Source organism: Peromyscus maniculatus, chromosome 3, assembly GCF_049852395.1.
Source record: "Peromyscus maniculatus bairdii isolate BWxNUB_F1_BW_parent chromosome 3, HU_Pman_BW_mat_3.1, whole genome shotgun sequence".
Taxonomy (NCBI): Eukaryota; Metazoa; Chordata; class Mammalia; order Rodentia; family Cricetidae; genus Peromyscus; species Peromyscus maniculatus.
Window position 1 is genome coordinate 115,180,040 of NC_134854.1, and position 16,774 is coordinate 115,196,813.

The 16,774-nt window shown below is 42.6% G+C and overlaps 1 protein-coding gene across 3 annotated transcripts in view; it reads right to left on the reverse strand.

Annotated features, from left to right (window-relative positions):
* Window positions 1–16,774, reverse strand: part of Adamts9 (ADAM metallopeptidase with thrombospondin type 1 motif 9) — a 167,950-nt gene that overhangs the window by 126,109 nt on the left and 25,067 nt on the right. For 2 of the 3 annotated variants that reach the window (XM_042273685.2, XM_006972558.4), the window contains exons 4-10: window positions 11,393–11,682; window positions 8,714–8,797; window positions 8,497–8,612; window positions 7,455–7,495; window positions 7,235–7,340; window positions 4,005–4,151; window positions 2,297–2,438 (exon numbers count right to left, since the gene is read on the reverse strand). In XM_042273685.2, coding sequence (XP_042129619.1) covers window positions 2,297–2,438; window positions 4,005–4,151; window positions 7,235–7,340; window positions 7,455–7,495; window positions 8,497–8,612; window positions 8,714–8,797; window positions 11,393–11,682 — 926 coding nt within the window. The remainder of the gene's footprint in view (window positions 1–2,296; window positions 2,439–4,004; window positions 4,152–7,234; window positions 7,341–7,454; window positions 7,496–8,496; window positions 8,613–8,713; window positions 8,798–11,392; window positions 11,683–16,774) is intronic. The other variant, XM_042273682.2, reaches the window with a different exon arrangement.

Genomic DNA, 16,774 nt, shown 5'->3' on the forward strand with positions numbered 1-16,774 from the left:
AGGGATCATTCTCAGAACTACACTAGAATTCTGAAAATGGATGTGACTTGAATTTTGCTTTGTCTTAGCTCCAAAATTAGTGTGTATATGCATGCTTACCTGTGTATGTGCATGTGCGTTTGCATGGATATGTGCATGTGTGTGTATACCATGATCATGTAAGGAGCCATTTTTAAGATCTAAAGGTTGTAGGAGGAAATACAGAAAAAACTCAATAAAATATATTTCACACTTCTAAAAAAGTATAGTGGGTAGTTATGTTCTCATCATTACCAAGTTAAGGAAAAGAAAATTCGCAAGCAAGCTAAGGCCTTGTATACTCATCCTGCATCCCTCTCCTGCTCCTTTTACCCCAGAGGTAACCCTGTCTTCAGCAGTGCTCACATCTTCAGGGTTCTCTATGCTTCTGTGCAGATGTTTAAAAACCCACCAGGGATACACAGCACTGAAGCTTCCTATCAACAGGAGCACACAACACACCTTGCAATTTCCTTCCTTCCTTCCTTCCTTCCTTCCTTCCTTCCTTCCTTCCTTCCTTCCTTCCTTCCTTCCTTCCTTCCTCTACTGAGTTCTTCTTTGGGGACTTATCCCCATGGACAGATGGATGGAAGTGTTTCAAGGTAGAGTCTTCAATGCATGTGTGTGCACAAATGTGTGCATTGGTGTATGTTCAGGTGTGCTCCGCACATGTGTGTGTGGAGGCCAGAGGACAGCCCCAGTGTCATCTTCAGGAACACCACCTACATTCTTTGAGACAGGCTCTCTCATTGTCATGGACCTTACCAGTTAGGCTAGACTGGCTGGCCAGTGAGACACTGTTTTTTCCTGTCTCTGCCTCCCTGGGAGCAAGCCAGGGCTACCACACAGCGTCTTCACATGGGTTCTGAGGACTAAACTCAGGGCTTCCTGCTCTCAAGAGAAGTGTTCCAGGGCCGGGCGGTGGTGGCGCACGCCTTTAATCCCAGTACTTAGAAGGCAGAGCCAGGCGGATCTCTGTGAGTCCCAGGAAAGGCGCAAAGCTACACAGAGAAACCCTGTCTCGAAAAACCAAGGGGAAAAAAAAAAAGAGAAGTGTTCTATCAACTGAGCCAAACCTCCAATCCTTCCAGGTATACTTTTAAAAAATGATTCTATATTTTAATTTTATCCTAATTATTTAAAAAATACTTACAGGAGAAAAGTTAATAGTTACCAGAAATTCATTTTTAGAAACAGAAAAAGAAGCCTCCAACCACCTGTATTTTGGGTACTTTCCTTTCTCCTTTTGATGTTGAAGACGTATGCTATCAAACTGTTTATTATGGAGTATATTCCTAAGTATCTAACATTTACACTGCTATGTAATAGTTCACTGAAAGAAGACACTAAAATGTGCTTGGTCTTTCTCCCATTGGCCTTTCCCCACCCAATGATGTTTTGAGACAGAAATACATGGTTCATGCTAAGACTCAGGATACCTCTCTATCATCCTGCCTCAAACTCCTGAGTGCAAGGATTATAGGCCCTACCATATTCAATGGCTTAATTTTTGTACGAGTGACAGAGAAGTGGACATTATTTTGGATGTAGTTATTTGAACTTTTAAAATCATTTCTGTGGATTCCTTATATTTTCCAATTTACCAACCATTGCCAGAATATCCCTCTTCAGCAAAACAAACATACATTTCCCAAAGCCACAACCCAAGGCATCCCACGAAAGCCTAAGTCTGCTTACCTACAGAGATCTTTGACTCATACATTAAAATACCACTCAACCAGCCAGCCAGCCAGCCAGTCAGCCAGCCAGCCAGCTAGATGATGACCAGAAGTAAACTGAAGACCAGCTGGTCACAGAATACAACCTAACACGTTAATGCTGGGCACCAGAGTTGGCTCAGGAATTACTTGTACCGGATCTGGAAGAGTCCCTGTAATTCAGGTCACTTTACAAGCTACAGGGCATAAAAGGAGAACAGTGAACTGGCCTCCACAATCTTGGGCTTACTTTCTGACTTTCTGCCAAGTGACAATGGCATCTCCCCTTTGTGCCATCGCTGACTTTCTGCCAAGTGACAATGGCATCTCCCCTTTGTGCTATTGTGAGAGCGCCGTGAGGAAACTCAGGCTGAACGCTGCCCTACTGAGCCCACCACGGCCTCATAACCCCATCACAGGCACTGCCACCGTCAGCAAGGTCACTGTGAACCTGTACCTGGGTAACTGATGTAGAGTGAGAACCCAGTGGGAAAATGTGACCACAAACAAGTCCGGAATCAACGGCCGAGGGCAGAAACTACCCCCGACTTAACACTTACCATATATGGGCACACCTGAGAACCTGGCCCAAAAATCAATTCACATTGTTTATTCACGTTGTAGAGGAGGCCTGGGAGTTGGGAAGGCAAAGGGTAGGTTCTGGATTCAGGTTCATTCAACAAGCACTCGCCATACCCAGTGCTACGGGAAGCAGAAACAGACAGATGATGAGATAGGTTCCTGAAGGTTGCAGATGGGGGTGAAGGGCATGCACACACCTAGTGGCTGCAAGAACTGTTCCTTTTGGCCTTTGCTCTGTTCTCTTCACCCAAGGATAAATCAAGGGTAAGTCTAGAAGCTAAAGCTACATTTATTATTATTATTTTTTATTTATTATATATACAGAGGATGGTGCCAGATCTCATTACAGATGGTTGTGAACCACCATGTGGTTGCTGGGAATTGAACTCAGGACCTCTGGAAGAGCAGTCAGTGCTCTTAACCTCTGAGCCATCACTCCAGCCCACTAAAGCTACATTTTTGACACATACTCTGTAGAAAGATATTCTCCACATAGGACAGAGCCAGGAGGAAATATAGTGTCTGAGGGAGCACCAATCTCCTGCAGGGGTCATTATCTGCTTTTTTTTTTTTTTTTTTTTTTTTTTTTTTTTTTTTTTTTACAGTCCTTCCCAATAGACTGTAAGGATCTTAGGGCCACAGCTAGCATCTGTTTATTTCTGTACAGGGCCCAGTCTGTAGCAAGAGGTATTCACTGTTGGCTGAACAGATGACTCATAGCAGGAAAGCATCTCAAGCTACCTGCTTAGAAGAAAAACAGCAGCCCTCAGTTTCATTCAGGTTTCTGCAAACATTTCTTCTGGAAAATTTACACCAGGTAAGTTCTAATGAAGAAAGCCCACCCCTCCCCTGCATCTGTTGTTACAGAAATGTAAACCAGTGGACTTTGGCAATTGCTTAACCTCTGCACTTCTGGGAAAGGAGAGCACCAATTCTGTGATATGTGGACCTTGTATAATGTAATTGGGTCTTTGAGGAAGCTTTAAAAAAAGGTAAAGGGCATAAAGAGAAAGGAGAGAGAGAGAGAGAGAGAGAGAGAGAGAGAGAGAGAGAGAGAGAGAGAGAGAGAGAGAGAGAGAACATGCCCTTATTTCTACCACAAACTCTCTTCTGGCAACCTCTCGCTACCCCATTCCTTCCAAGCCAAGATTATTAGGTTAGCAGTACATCATCACAGCCTTCTCCGAAGACCTGAATAAATTTCAAAGCATTACACAAATGCAGAAATATTTGCATATTCCCTTTAAGAACCCAACTCTTTGCTCAGAGCAGTTTGTAATTTCCAAACACTGGCAAGGCTATGCACTAACAGATGTCATAGGGTAATTTTTTTCCTGCCTCCAAGGAATGTTATCAAAAACAACAACCCAAAAGGAATGCTAAACTCTGCATTTTCTTTCCATTAATGGTTTACTCTGTATAGACCAGGCATTAGATTAGTGATTCTCAACCTTCCCAATGCTGCCTCCTTTTAGTTCAGTTCCTCAGGTGGTGGTGACCCCCAATCATAAAATTATTTTGTTGCTACTTCATAACTATAATTTTGCTACTGTTATGAATTGTAATGTAAATATCTGATATGCGACCCCTGTGAAAGGGTTGTTCAACCTCCAAAGGGGTCGTGACCCACAGGTTGAGAACTCTTGCACTAGGGGCTGTTACTAAAAGAAAGTTTTCAAGTCTTACTCCAAGAACTCAGTGATGTATTTTCGACTGCACTTGGACCACATCCAAGGATTGGTGTAGAAGTTCAGTGTCGGCGCCATGACATGCTGGGGGCTCTTCACACCTTCTTCTTTGCATTTATTGCTGTCATCATGAGGCATATTGAACCTAAAGTCGATGAGACAATGGTGGGAATGTCAGTGTACCCTAGTGGTTCATGCTGGCTCTGTTGCATCCAAGAGAAAACTGCAACTGCCTATTGTGCTATGGAAAAGCATCTGAGTCCAGGTGAGCAGAATAAACTGTAAGACAATTCAAGATGGAAAATAGAACACAAGGGCATTTTTATTCAATTTAATATAAGGCACCTTTAGTGAATGCACAACCATTTGTTGGGTTAAGTATGCTTTTTGGAATTGCAGAGGCTCTGAATGTGCTGTAGTTGGTGCTAGAATACAGTAGTTGGAAATCCTAATAGACAGTTAAAGGGTAATCCATAGAGTCAAGATTTTGGTGGGATGCTATACTATGGTTGATATAAAAAAAGAAATTGGTGTAAAAAATGGAAGCTAAGTGCTTTGTAGTAAGAGGATCCTTGTGGACCTTGCATCTCCCATTTCTGGGCTGGGGTTGACAAGTGATACACCTGTGTTTATCAAGTAAAGTGCCATTATGAAGGTATGTAAGGTGTGTGCATGAACTCAAAAGAAGTCACACAGAGACCCCAGGCACACAAGGGCAGCCAGCTGAGGGAAGAGATGGCACAGCGATTCACATGCCAATGCCAGCTGACAGGAGCCGGCTTCCTGAAGAGCCCGGCACAAGAAGATTCTTAAACTCTTTCCCGTTCTGCCTGAGGGAAGGCTGTGGAGCAATGCCAGTGTCCTCTTGGGCTTGGGCGGGTGACAACAGCGTTCACACATACTTTCCATTCTTGGCTTCACCAGAGGAAGTGGGGGGAAAATGATAGCATTTCCTCAGTGCACACCCCCTCCATGACCCACATGGCCTTCCAGCCCAGGCAATTATCCACCAGGTGACAGGGTCAGAGGGTCATCTTTTCTCTCTGGGAAAGACTGCTGTCAATCAGAAAACTGAGCTGGTGGTTAATTTAGCACCGAGAGAGGAATTCCCTTCTCTAGTTCACGCTGAACTCGGGAAACGTGAGTGAACTAGAAGGGTGTAGACCTGTTTCTTATAAAGGAGAAATCTGGACTAAAGCCTGTGCATCTGCTCCACTAATTCTTTCGTGTTCTGTTTTTTGTTTCTTTTTTTTTTCTTTAAAAAATGTGGGTCCTTCAGTTTGCCAGTAGAGACGGGAAAATGTGATCTGCATTAGACGAATTTACCAAGTTTGTCATACTGAAGAGGTCATCTCTTCCAAGAAGATACGCTCCGGCTTGTGGGTTCCAGCTACGGAGTCAACCTAACACTGACTCAAGCACACCTCAGGCCAAGGTGAGCATTCGAACCCCACCTGGCTTCTTTCCCTAAGGTAGACAGGCGCTGCCCTTTATGCCCAACTCGCCATAACTAGCTAAAATCAAGTTCACTTATTTTATCATACAAATAAACAGAAATGTATTTTTATTTAAATAAGCTCACTGCTGGGGCTATAATACCTATTTTTTGAATAGTTACTGATTGATAATAACTGAGACTGTTCACATCCATAGTACACCAGGATGCGTATTCTGGGTTTTAGATGCTCTGTTTCGTAACTTATTGATACAGGGAACAGTACAGTTGACTCACTGCATCCGAGGGTCACACATCCACAGGTTCCATCAGTTGTGGATGGAACATATTTAGGGGAGAGAGCAAACTTGTGTTGGTATAGAACGTGCATGGAATTCCCTCTCCCCTAGTCAATAGAATATAATAGCTATTTTTGTTGTATTAGGCATTATGAGTCATCTAAATATTATTTAATGTATATGGCAAATAAGGACAGGTGACATGAAAATTCAATGCCTCTTCATAAAAAGGGCTTGAGTACCTGCGGAGTCTGGTATTTACGCCAGGTCCAGGAACCAGCCTCCCACAGACAGCCAACAATGAGTCTACTATTCCCTACACTTTGTAGACGAGCAACTAAGGCAGAGAGAGCTTTCATCACCTGATAATTCAGGTCAAAGTGTCACTCAGATGGGGAACCTGGAAATATAGGTCATCTTGAGGATCCTCTGCATTTCATGACTATGTCTCAGGAATCAGAAAGGCCACGGAGATGTTGACTAAGCCAGTCTGGCCTGCCTATGCTGAAGTCCTGGATTACATTCTAAACATTAGATCTGTGATAAAGTTTCCTTGGGAGGAAACAGCAAAGGTGTATGAAAAGGGAAAGGGTGAATGGCACTTGTGGAATTGAACTTCTGGGTGTGTGCCTGCAGCGTGTACGGGTGTGCATACATCCTGCTCCACACCCGGCACAGCATATACAAGAGGTGCTTGAAAAGCATTTGAACTGAAAAAGCTTTCTTTTCCGTGATAATGTTAGCTGTGTACAAAGCTCGAATCTGACCCAAAAGGATGTACAGCAGCTCCACTACACTAATGATTCTCTTGAGAAAACAATTTTAAAGATACAAATGATATGCACTCTAATTATTTTAGAAACACACTAGTGTGTTCCCAAATCAGAATAATTTCTGGTAAATTCACACTGATTTGCCCTGTCTCCTCTCTGTGCTCTTTCTCAGATAAACAAACAAGGAGAGTTATCTCATAATGGCCACTTTCTGGTTGTAATCTGGAAATTGAATCTTTCTCTGCAGCATTGTTCATCTTCTTCTCTGAAGGAGGGACATCGCTGTCTTAGATGCTAACTGTCTGAGTTATAGCCGTGTATAACCAGAGTTCGGAACGATCTGGATCAGTTAAAATCTGTGGACCAGAGCAACGTTGAGGCAACCTTCTGGACACAGATGTTGAGTCAAGAAAGTTCTCCAAGCTAATTCACCCTTTGCTGTGCTAGGAAGGAATCAAAATGCATCTTTTCCTTGAGTCGCCAGTGGGAGAAGAAAAATAATTAGACTTTGCACATCACACACAAACAGTTCAACCAAAGACACACAGAACTAGGGCTGAAGAGGGTGGATCGCCTTTACTCAGTGTCTCGCAAAGGTTCAGCTTCCTGTCAAATCTACTTTCATCCTGCCAAATCTACTCTGAAGTCTTGGCTCTATTAAAGTTAAGAAAACACTCCCAGGTAAACAAAGCTTTAGGAGACTATGAATGGAATGACTTACACATGGCCCAGCTCGTGGGCTATTGTGAAAGCGGTGCTCAATCCACTGTCTTCACTAATGGAACAACTTCTGTAGGGGTCACAAATGGTTCCCAATTCAGCAAGACCTATTCGGAGAGAAGGGGAGAAACCAACATGGATTTACTTTTAGAAGCGATTGTGACTCGGAAGAGAAACATCGAGGAAACCATTTTAGCCATGGGGACATGCACGAGACTCACCTAAGGTGTCACATTTGTCCTGAGCTCTGCAGATATCCTCCCTAGAAGCAAAAGAGACTTAGGCCATGACAACACCAGAGTAAAGGTCAGCACAGGAAAATCCTCAGACTTCCGGTCCATTTGGGGGGACAGGGATAACCAAACATAAACTAACAAGGCCAGCCAGGGTTTTGCAACTCCCCAAGTGTCAGGAACCATAGATTTAAAGGTTAAAGGTTACATGGAGACGTCTACTGCTGTCTCCCGAGTAGCCACAGAATGATTAGCCGTGCCCCAGCCCACCTCGGGGAAACTTTCCTCAGTGCCTACTGCAAAGTGCTCACTGTTCTCTGAGTTCATTTAAGAGGAGTGACGGGATGGCAGTTGTGGCTTTGGTGTAAAGTCCAAGTGCAAGGGCACAGCCCTGGATTCAGTCTCCAGCAAGGGCTTGTGGGACAATGAGAGTGTTTATAACTATGTCAGAGACGGTCCATGATAAGAGAAACCATTAAGCCAGCATCTCCTTCTTGTTTGTACATTCTTAAAACATTCTTCGAGAGTAGCTTATCACATAAAAATTGGGAACTTTTCATTCAAAAAATTCCTTCTTTCTGGCTTCTTGAAAAAAAAATCATGTAAGTTGGCAACACTTAGACTTAGGTCCTACATGGCAGCCACCAGCTGGCTTCGGCCAGCGGCTTCCCCTGCTACAGAAGGTCATTTGCTTTCAGGCCTGCCTTGCATACTGAGTCCTCATGGGGCATGTACATGTTAAGAGATTCTCAGGCAGAAGGGTACCCTCCCGCACCCTCAGGACATATGCAGCAGTGTCTGGTAACCTTGCCAGTGGTCAGAGTTCTACTGATGTGTAGAGAGAGCAGAGATGCATGCCGCCAAAAGTACTGACGTGCTCGGGGTAGCCTGTTCAACAAAGAACTCTCTGTATAAATTGTCCAGAGTGACTTCGCTGAGAACTTCCCGTGTTGGACTGGCTACCAGCAACGAGGGACCCTTCCCATCAAAGTGGCCTGACACCCGAGAGATATGAGGAATCAGCATTTACCTTGTGACCAGGACAGCAGTGTCGTGCTGTATCCCACCTAAGTGGTTCTTGGCGTGCTGCCACTGGCAAAAGTTTTTTAATGTTGTCTGGGCATTGAAATTTATGGAAGGTCCTTCCTAAACACAGAGAAGAATTGCTCTTGGTCTATGCAACAACACCAATTAGATATGCCATTTCGGATACAGATAGAAGAAGAGAGAAAAATAAACTTTATTACCTGTTCATTATGAATCACAACTAAGTTCACAATAACAATATTAATTAAATTTCCAATACTTGAGTCTTTATAGATAGAAGCTACCTGCAACCGAGATAAATTTTTCAAAGTTAATGATGGACTCTGTGTAAGCAATAAGCAATTCACTTCTCAGGTTGGGTTCCAGCACTTTTTATGTTTCATGCAACACATGTGTTTTACGGTTCTGAATGTTCACTGTATAAACACTGATTTATAGTCTCTTTGTAAAATTCATAGATGGCAGTTTTAGATAAAAATGAACTCTAGCAAATTTAAATTCTGAGGTATTTTTCTTTGAAGCTGAATCATTGTCTGACTTAATAGTTACTTGTTCCAAAGCATTACATATTAATTTCCCATCAAGCACTTTCCTGTCCTTTGGAGTCCTGGGTTCCCACATAAATGCTGGCTCTTGTTCCTCATGCTCATTGTCCATTTATAATGCTCAACAGCAGTGTAACCTGTTTCTGCATTGTTTGTTATCATAACTTACTATGTCAGCTACATTCACTGTCACTTACCATAAACTAGATTCTGGAAGAAAACTGGATTTGCATTTAGTTCCCACAGCAAAACCCTGGGCTAGCTACTACTACCGTCTCGTTGAAACAGAGCGGTCATGGAAGCTCAGAGAAATTAAGTAACTTGTCTAAGACTGTACAGTGGTTAGCAGCAGAACTAGAGGTGACTAGGTTATCTGATCCAAGAGCTGCTACTGTAGTCAAAGGTCTCTGATAGACCTGAAATAATGGGGTGGACATGGAGCTGGGCTTGCAAGGTCTGCTTGGGTTTCCTTCCGTCCCCTAGGTATGAGAGGGCTGGGGGCATATGGAACATGTGAGGACAGAAGTGAGGGCAGGCGGGTGGGAGGGAAGCTGGTTGGGTACCATGTGGGGATGGCCCTCAGCAGTAAGGGAGCAGGACAGGCCATGAGGAGGGAAGAGGCAGCCTAAAAGCAACATTCCGAAGCATGGTGGCTTTTTACAATGCTTCCGGGAAATTCATTCAAAGCAGGCTGTTGTCCAGGTAAAGAAGGGTTAATCCATAAAGGGGAAATGAGTGACATCACATCTCCATGCACCACCAGGTAAGAGTAATTTTTTAAAAAATACCAAGGTATAAGGGAGTATATGAGAATGTTCCCTTTCTGCTTGTATGGAAGTTGTGAAGTCATTTCTCTGTATCTCCGGGAGCGTGGCTCCAGGATAGCTGAGGACAGCAAACCATGGAATGCTGCCTCTGTAACATGGTGCATCATCTACAAGGAGCCTGTGGACAATCTTCCACAGCTTTTCAGTCATCTCGGGGCTACTTATGTCATATTTGATAAGGGAATGATAAGAAGAATGTTTATATGTTAAGTTTAGCATAGGTACAAGCTTTTTTATGAAGTCTGTGTGTATGTGCACATGCATGTGCGTGTGTGTGTTTGTGTGTACATGTGCATATGTGTGTATGCATTTGAGTGCACAAATGTGGATGTGCATGTGTAGTGGTTTTTTTTTTTTTCTGGTAAGCTGTCCACCTTGTTTTTTTAGAGCAGGATCTCTTACTAGCTGAGAGCCATTCAAAAGGGCAGTGTGCCTTCCTCTTCCTCCCTGGTACTGGGATTACAAGTGCAAACCACCACATCTGCTGTTTACATATACACTGTGATTGAACTCAGGTCCGCATGTGTGAGGGAAGCCCTTTGTTGGCTGGGCTAGCTCTCTAGCCTTGGCAAATATTTTTGATACATGGTTAGTTGAATGGGCAGAAACTGGATTTTGAAGGCTTAGTATAGAAAACACTTTATGTAAATTCCTTCATCATAATTGTTGAAATAATACTACACGGGTACAAAAATAGACTAGAATTAATTTTATCTCTTTTGTTACTTTCTTTAAAATGTACCCACTAGAATATTCAAAATTAAATATGTGAATTAGATCATACTTTTTTTTTTATTGCTAGAAGCAGCAGGAACTTTAACAACAGTTCCTCTTGGAAGGTGCAGGGAACAAATAGAAGGATATGTCATGTTAGGTTTGACTTGATTTTCCAATCACGCAGATTTCTTGTGTTTCCAATATAATACAGGAGTAGAAAAACGCAGAAATTCCTAAGCGTCATCCCTAGCCTACTTGATTATCACCCTGAGTAAGAAGCAAGACTGAGCAGTTGCATTCTGAAAATGCATCATAGGTGACCGGGACTCCAAACCAGCACCACACAGGACTACCAGGCTGTGCAAAGCTCCTAAGTTAGACAGAGAGCTTGAGGCTCCAGGACAAACAGGCTGAGGGTCACATGCAGCATCTACGCCTCCTGCTAGCTGTGCCTGACCATAGGCAGGTAACATAACTCCTTGGAGATTCAGTGTTCGTGTCCACAAAATGAGGATGGCAGCTCAGCCTAAGCCCGTTGCCAGAAGGATTAGAAACAATGCTTTTCAAGTAATAAATGCAATATCTAGCAGAGAATTGACATTCACTACCAATACCCACTACCTTTCTGATATAAAGGCAACCAGTGAACAGCCACATACTCTTGGGTCGTTTGCCTGAATGGCTGACATGCCAGCCCTGGCCGATGCTAGAATCAGAATGGAAAAGAAAATCCATCCCCCAGCAGCACACTGAGTCAGCTCATGAATCGCCTTCTGTGTGGTATACTTACAATCGACATCAGGGTTAAAATATAATGCTGAAGGTTTGCTCCGTGGTACAAAACCATTCTGTGGTCAGCTACCACCATCACTTCTACAAACCGTGGGTAGGACAGGAAGCGTTTGGTTCTTTTGTGGTTCCTCCTGTCCCTCGTGCCGTTTGTCTTATTGCTATACCCAGAGAACACTTTCGTTGCCAAGCTGCTCCTTAACAGAGCCACATCGTCAGCCAGGCTGTTCCTCTTTCTCTGTTTTTGCATTCTGGTTTTCCGCTTGTCTTTATTGTGACTGTTTTTGAATTCTGTAAGAAATCAGATGACATTCATTCCTTACACAGCAGTCTACACTTGGACTAAACATTGTGCATGTTTTAAAATGATGCCTTTAGGTAATAAGATGGCTCAGTTGGTAACGTGTTTGCTGTCCAAACACAAGGACCTGACTTTGGATCCCTGGCACCCACATAGACAGGCACGTTGGTTCTGGGAACTGAAACATCCTGGCTGGGGAGGTGGAGGCAGACACAGGCAGACTCTTGGGATTCACTGGTAAGCCAGTATAGCTGAGTTGGTGAGCTTCACATTTAATGAGAGACATGATCTCAAAAAACAAGATGGAGAACCATGGAAGACACCAAACAATATTGACCTCTAGCTTCCACAGGTACACACACACATGCACATACACACACCACACTCACAAACACACAAGTAAACAAAATGCCTCTATAGTCAAATGTCATACAAAATAAACTGCAGACTATGAGCTGTATAAATAGAACTCAAGCCACACTCACTCTGACGAGCCTACGTGTCTAAGACTAGCTTCCCAAGGAAGCTTCAGTTGATGCACACCGATTACTCCAGAATGTCAGGCTTGGGTTATGGGAAATGGCAGCATATGGCTCCTTCCATTGGGTAACAAAAGCCTTGTTAGTATTTAAATGATTCTTATCCATTGATCTTTATCATGGATAGAGTAAAAGTCAATTTTATAACAGAGTTTGAAGGAAGGAAAATTATATTCCCTTTTAAATGTTTTTTTTTTTAATTCAATGGCAGACAGCAGAGAGAGAGAGAGGTCTGAGAGGTAACTGGCTAAAGACAATATGAAAGACATTAGAAAACACAGAATCAAGTATTCTATTTCTTTATCAGGTCGCCATCCCAAGTGAAACAGAAGAACAGAGTCACTGCCGTTCAGTGTCTCCGAGCTTGCAATGGATTCTTTGCAATGATCAGCAAAAGAAGCAGATCAGGGCAGAGTGTGGGCCAGCAGTTCGGCCTGTAGCTTTTGTCAAGGTAGCTCGATGAATCTCCAGGCCTTCTAGGGGTGCGTGTGCGTGTGCGTGTGCGTGTGCGTGTGCGTGTGCGTGTGCGTGTGTGTGTGTGTACACCCACAGAAGCTAGGCTTAAACTGTTCCTAAAGTGCTTCATAGTAAGCTCAAATTTTGAAGTGCACTATTCAATTTTCATATCACCAATCACAGAACAAACAGAGTACACATAAAAGAGCCTGCAAAAACACATTTGGAATAAAACTCGATTTAATCAGTTACCTTGCTTATCAGTTCATAGATATGCATTCATGCTATAATGACAAAGCAGAATTGTATGACTAAGAAGTATGCTGCAGTGGCTAAGACCTGAGAAAAAATTCCTTTCATCAATACCAAACAAATACAAACCAAAAGGTTAAACTCTTGAGTGGTTTCATATTTGAAACACCCAAATACTTGACAACTTGCTTAAAAAAATTAAGCCCAGGATGTGCACTGGACCACCTTGAATATTTTGATTATTAAAATGGTGAAATTTTTTCAAACTGTCAAACAGGTCCTATGCAATGCAACTACAGATAACACAACTAACCCAAAGCCCAGGACTTGGGAGCATGTACTATTGGACATTTTCTCCTAGTCTCTCTTTCAAGCATATTCCCAGTATACCAATGCCAATTAGCTAGGCTGCCATTGAAGTTTCATGTCACCAGATGTATATAGAACAGTGGTGATATTTTATTTGTACTGAAATGTGATTTTATTTGTATGTTAATAAATAAAGTTGCCTGGGGGTCAGAGCTAATAGCAAGCCATAGCAAAAGCTGGACGGTGGTGGTGCACGCCTTTAATCCTAGCTCTTGGGAGGCAGAGCTAAGCGGATCTCTGTGTGTTCAAGGATACAGTCAGCATGGTGACTCATGCCTTTAATCCCAGAAAGCAAGCCTTTAATCCCAGGGAGTGATGGTAGAAGGCAGAAAGATATATAAGGCATGAGGACCAGGAACTAGAAGCATTTGGCTGGTTAAGCTTTTAGGCTTTCTAGCAGCACAGTTCAGCTGAGAGCCATGGGGATGAGGACACAGAAGTTTCCAGTCTGAGGAAAAGAGACCAGCTGAGAAGTTGGCCAGGTGAGGTTAGCTGTGGCCTGTTCTGTATCTCTGATCTTCCAGCTTCACCCCAATACCTGGCTCACAGGTTTGATTTTATTCACAAGACCTTCTAAGATTCCTGCTACAGAACAGATACGAATTAGACATCTAAAATAGGCCAGGAACGGCACTATTTGTGTCTTAATCTTGTGTATAACCTCACACGTTACACCACTTTCAAACTGAGAAAATGACCTCTGCTTTATAGATAAGTAAATGCCTATCAAGAAGCTGAGCAGTTGACTGAAGTTACATAGCAGTGAACACAGGTGGGAGGACTCAGGCACATAGCTGACCAGCACCCTGCACTGTACTCTCACCACTTGGCGAGATTTTCCAACAGCTAAAGGTTAAAACCAGTTTATAGCTTGGTTAACCATTACCAAAGGGAACCTGAGCTGGGAACTAGCTAGTTACCAGTGGACATTTTTCAGGAGAGTTTGCTTTTTACATTAGGTAAGTGAGACATGTTGAAACGCAAAATTACTTCACACATTAAGAAAATACTCCATCGATTTCATAGGAAATATTCCTTGCTTAATGCCATCTGTGAATGTCCTTTTGTGGGGGGTGTGGGGGAGGGATGTATGTGTGTATGCACGTGGAGATCAGCAGACAACCTCATATATAGTTCCCCAATATCTGCCCACACCAGTTTTTGAAACACAGTCTCTCTCTCTGAAATCTGGTGCTCACCAAGAAGGCAAGACGGGATGACCAATGAGCCCTGGGGATCCGCCTGTCTCCATCTCTCCATTGCTGGGATCACAAGTATACACCACTACATGCAGGCTTTTGTTTGCCATGTGGGTTCTAGGGATTGAACTCAGGTCCTTCTGATTATTGACTGCACCAGGCTTAGAGTTTGAACTTTCCCAATGATTTGACCTTTGGGTCATTAGAAGACACTGTGTAGAACTTTATCAATAAAATGACAGGTATCAGTCACCATTAATTCAGTCATATGAAATGCTCAGAATAAGAATTCAGGTAGAGCAAGGAGGTAAAGGAACAGTTGCTTCAGGCTGGGGATGTGGTAAGGAAGAGAAGAGGAAAGTGACCCCTAAAGAGGACAGTGTTTTAATCTCAAAGTAAAATGCTAAAATAGACTGTAATATCTTCACTTATCTGTGAACATACCCCAAAATGCTGATTTATACATTAAATGAGTGACTAGTATGGTCAGAGAATTGTGATTCAATAACATAGTTTTCAAAATACAGGATGTTTTCTTCTATCAGTTTCAATATTTCGGGTTTCACACTGGGGTCTCTGATTAATTTAGAGTAGATCTTTGTGCAAGGTGATAGATACAGGGCTAATTTCCTTCTTCTACCTGTGGACGCCCAGCTTCCCAGCACCACTTGTTGAAGATGCTGTCTTTTCCCCAGTGTGTATTTTTGGCATCCTTGTCAAATGTCAGATGCCTGTAGCTACATGTACTTATATGTGAGTCTTCTATTTTGCTTCATTGATCTATACGTTTTTGGCCATTACCACTCTGCTTTTATTACTATAGCTCTGTAATATATCTTGAAATCTGGAGTTAAAATCCCCCCAGCATTTTTTTCCCTCAGCATTGCTTTGGCTATTAGAATTTTGAGGTTCCAGTTCAATTTTAGATTTTTTTTTCTACTTCTGTGAAGAATGTTGTAGGGATTTTGATAGAGATTGTATTACATTTGTAGATGGCTTTGGTAGAGTAGGCATTCTCACAGTACTAATTCTGCCAATCCAGGAGCATGGGAGGACTTCCCATCTTCTAGTATCTGCTCAGTCTCTGGGATTTTCACTGTGGAGGTCTTTCACCTCCTTGGTTAGGGTTATTTCTCAGTTTTTGAAGCTGTTGTGAGTGGAATTGTTTCCATAATCTCTTTTTCAGAGTGTTTCTTGCTGACCCACAGAAAGGCTTCTGATTTTATTAAGTTGATTTTGTATCCTGCCACTTTACTGAAATTTTGGGGAAGGACATTCTAAACAGGACTCCATCTGCCCAGGAATTAAAGCCAATCGTTGACAGACAGGACCTTATAAAACTAAAAAGGTTCTGTCCAGTGAAAGAAATACTCAGAGTGAAGAGGAAGTCCATAGAGCGGGAGAGTATCTCTGCCCACTGTGCATCTAATAGACAATTAATATCCATAGAAGGAACTCAAAAAACAGAGCAAAGAGAACAAATGACCCAATTAAAAAAAAATGGGCTAGGGATCTGAACAGATTGTTCTCAAAAGAAGAAATAACAATGGCTAAGAGATATCTCTAAGAAGTATTTAACATCTTTACCAGTTAGGAGATTCAGATTCAAACTGCTCTGAGACTTCATCTAACACCAGGTAGGATAGCTAAGATCAACAAAACAACCAACAACAAATGCCAGCAAGGATGGGGACAGGAGAAATTCATTGTGGGTGGGATTGTAAACTGGTCCAGTCACTATGGAAACCAGTGTGGACAAACCTCAAGATGCTAAAAGTAGATCTACCATAGAGCCTCACTATACCACTCATTGGCATGTGCTCTAAAGACTTGACATTCTACTCCACAGACACTTGCCCAGCCAAATTCATTGCTACTTTACTCACAATAGCCAGGAAGTGTAAACAACTTAATGTCCTTCACCTGATGAACAGATAATCAAAATGTGGTACATATTCAGCTGAAAGAAAAATGAAATCACGAAATTTGCAGGTAAATGGATGGAATTAGAAATTATTATACTGAGTGAAAGCTGGACATGGTGGCACACATCTTTAACTCTAGCACTCAGGAGGCACAGCGAAGCTCTGAGTTCAAGGCTAGCCTGGTCTACAGAACTAGTTCCACATAGCCAGCACTACACAGAGAAACCGTCTTGAAAAATCAAACAAAAACAAAACAAAATATTATACTGAATGAGTCAACTCAGACCCAGAAAGGCACACGCCACATGCTTTTTTTTTTCTCACATGTGGCTCTTAGCTCCA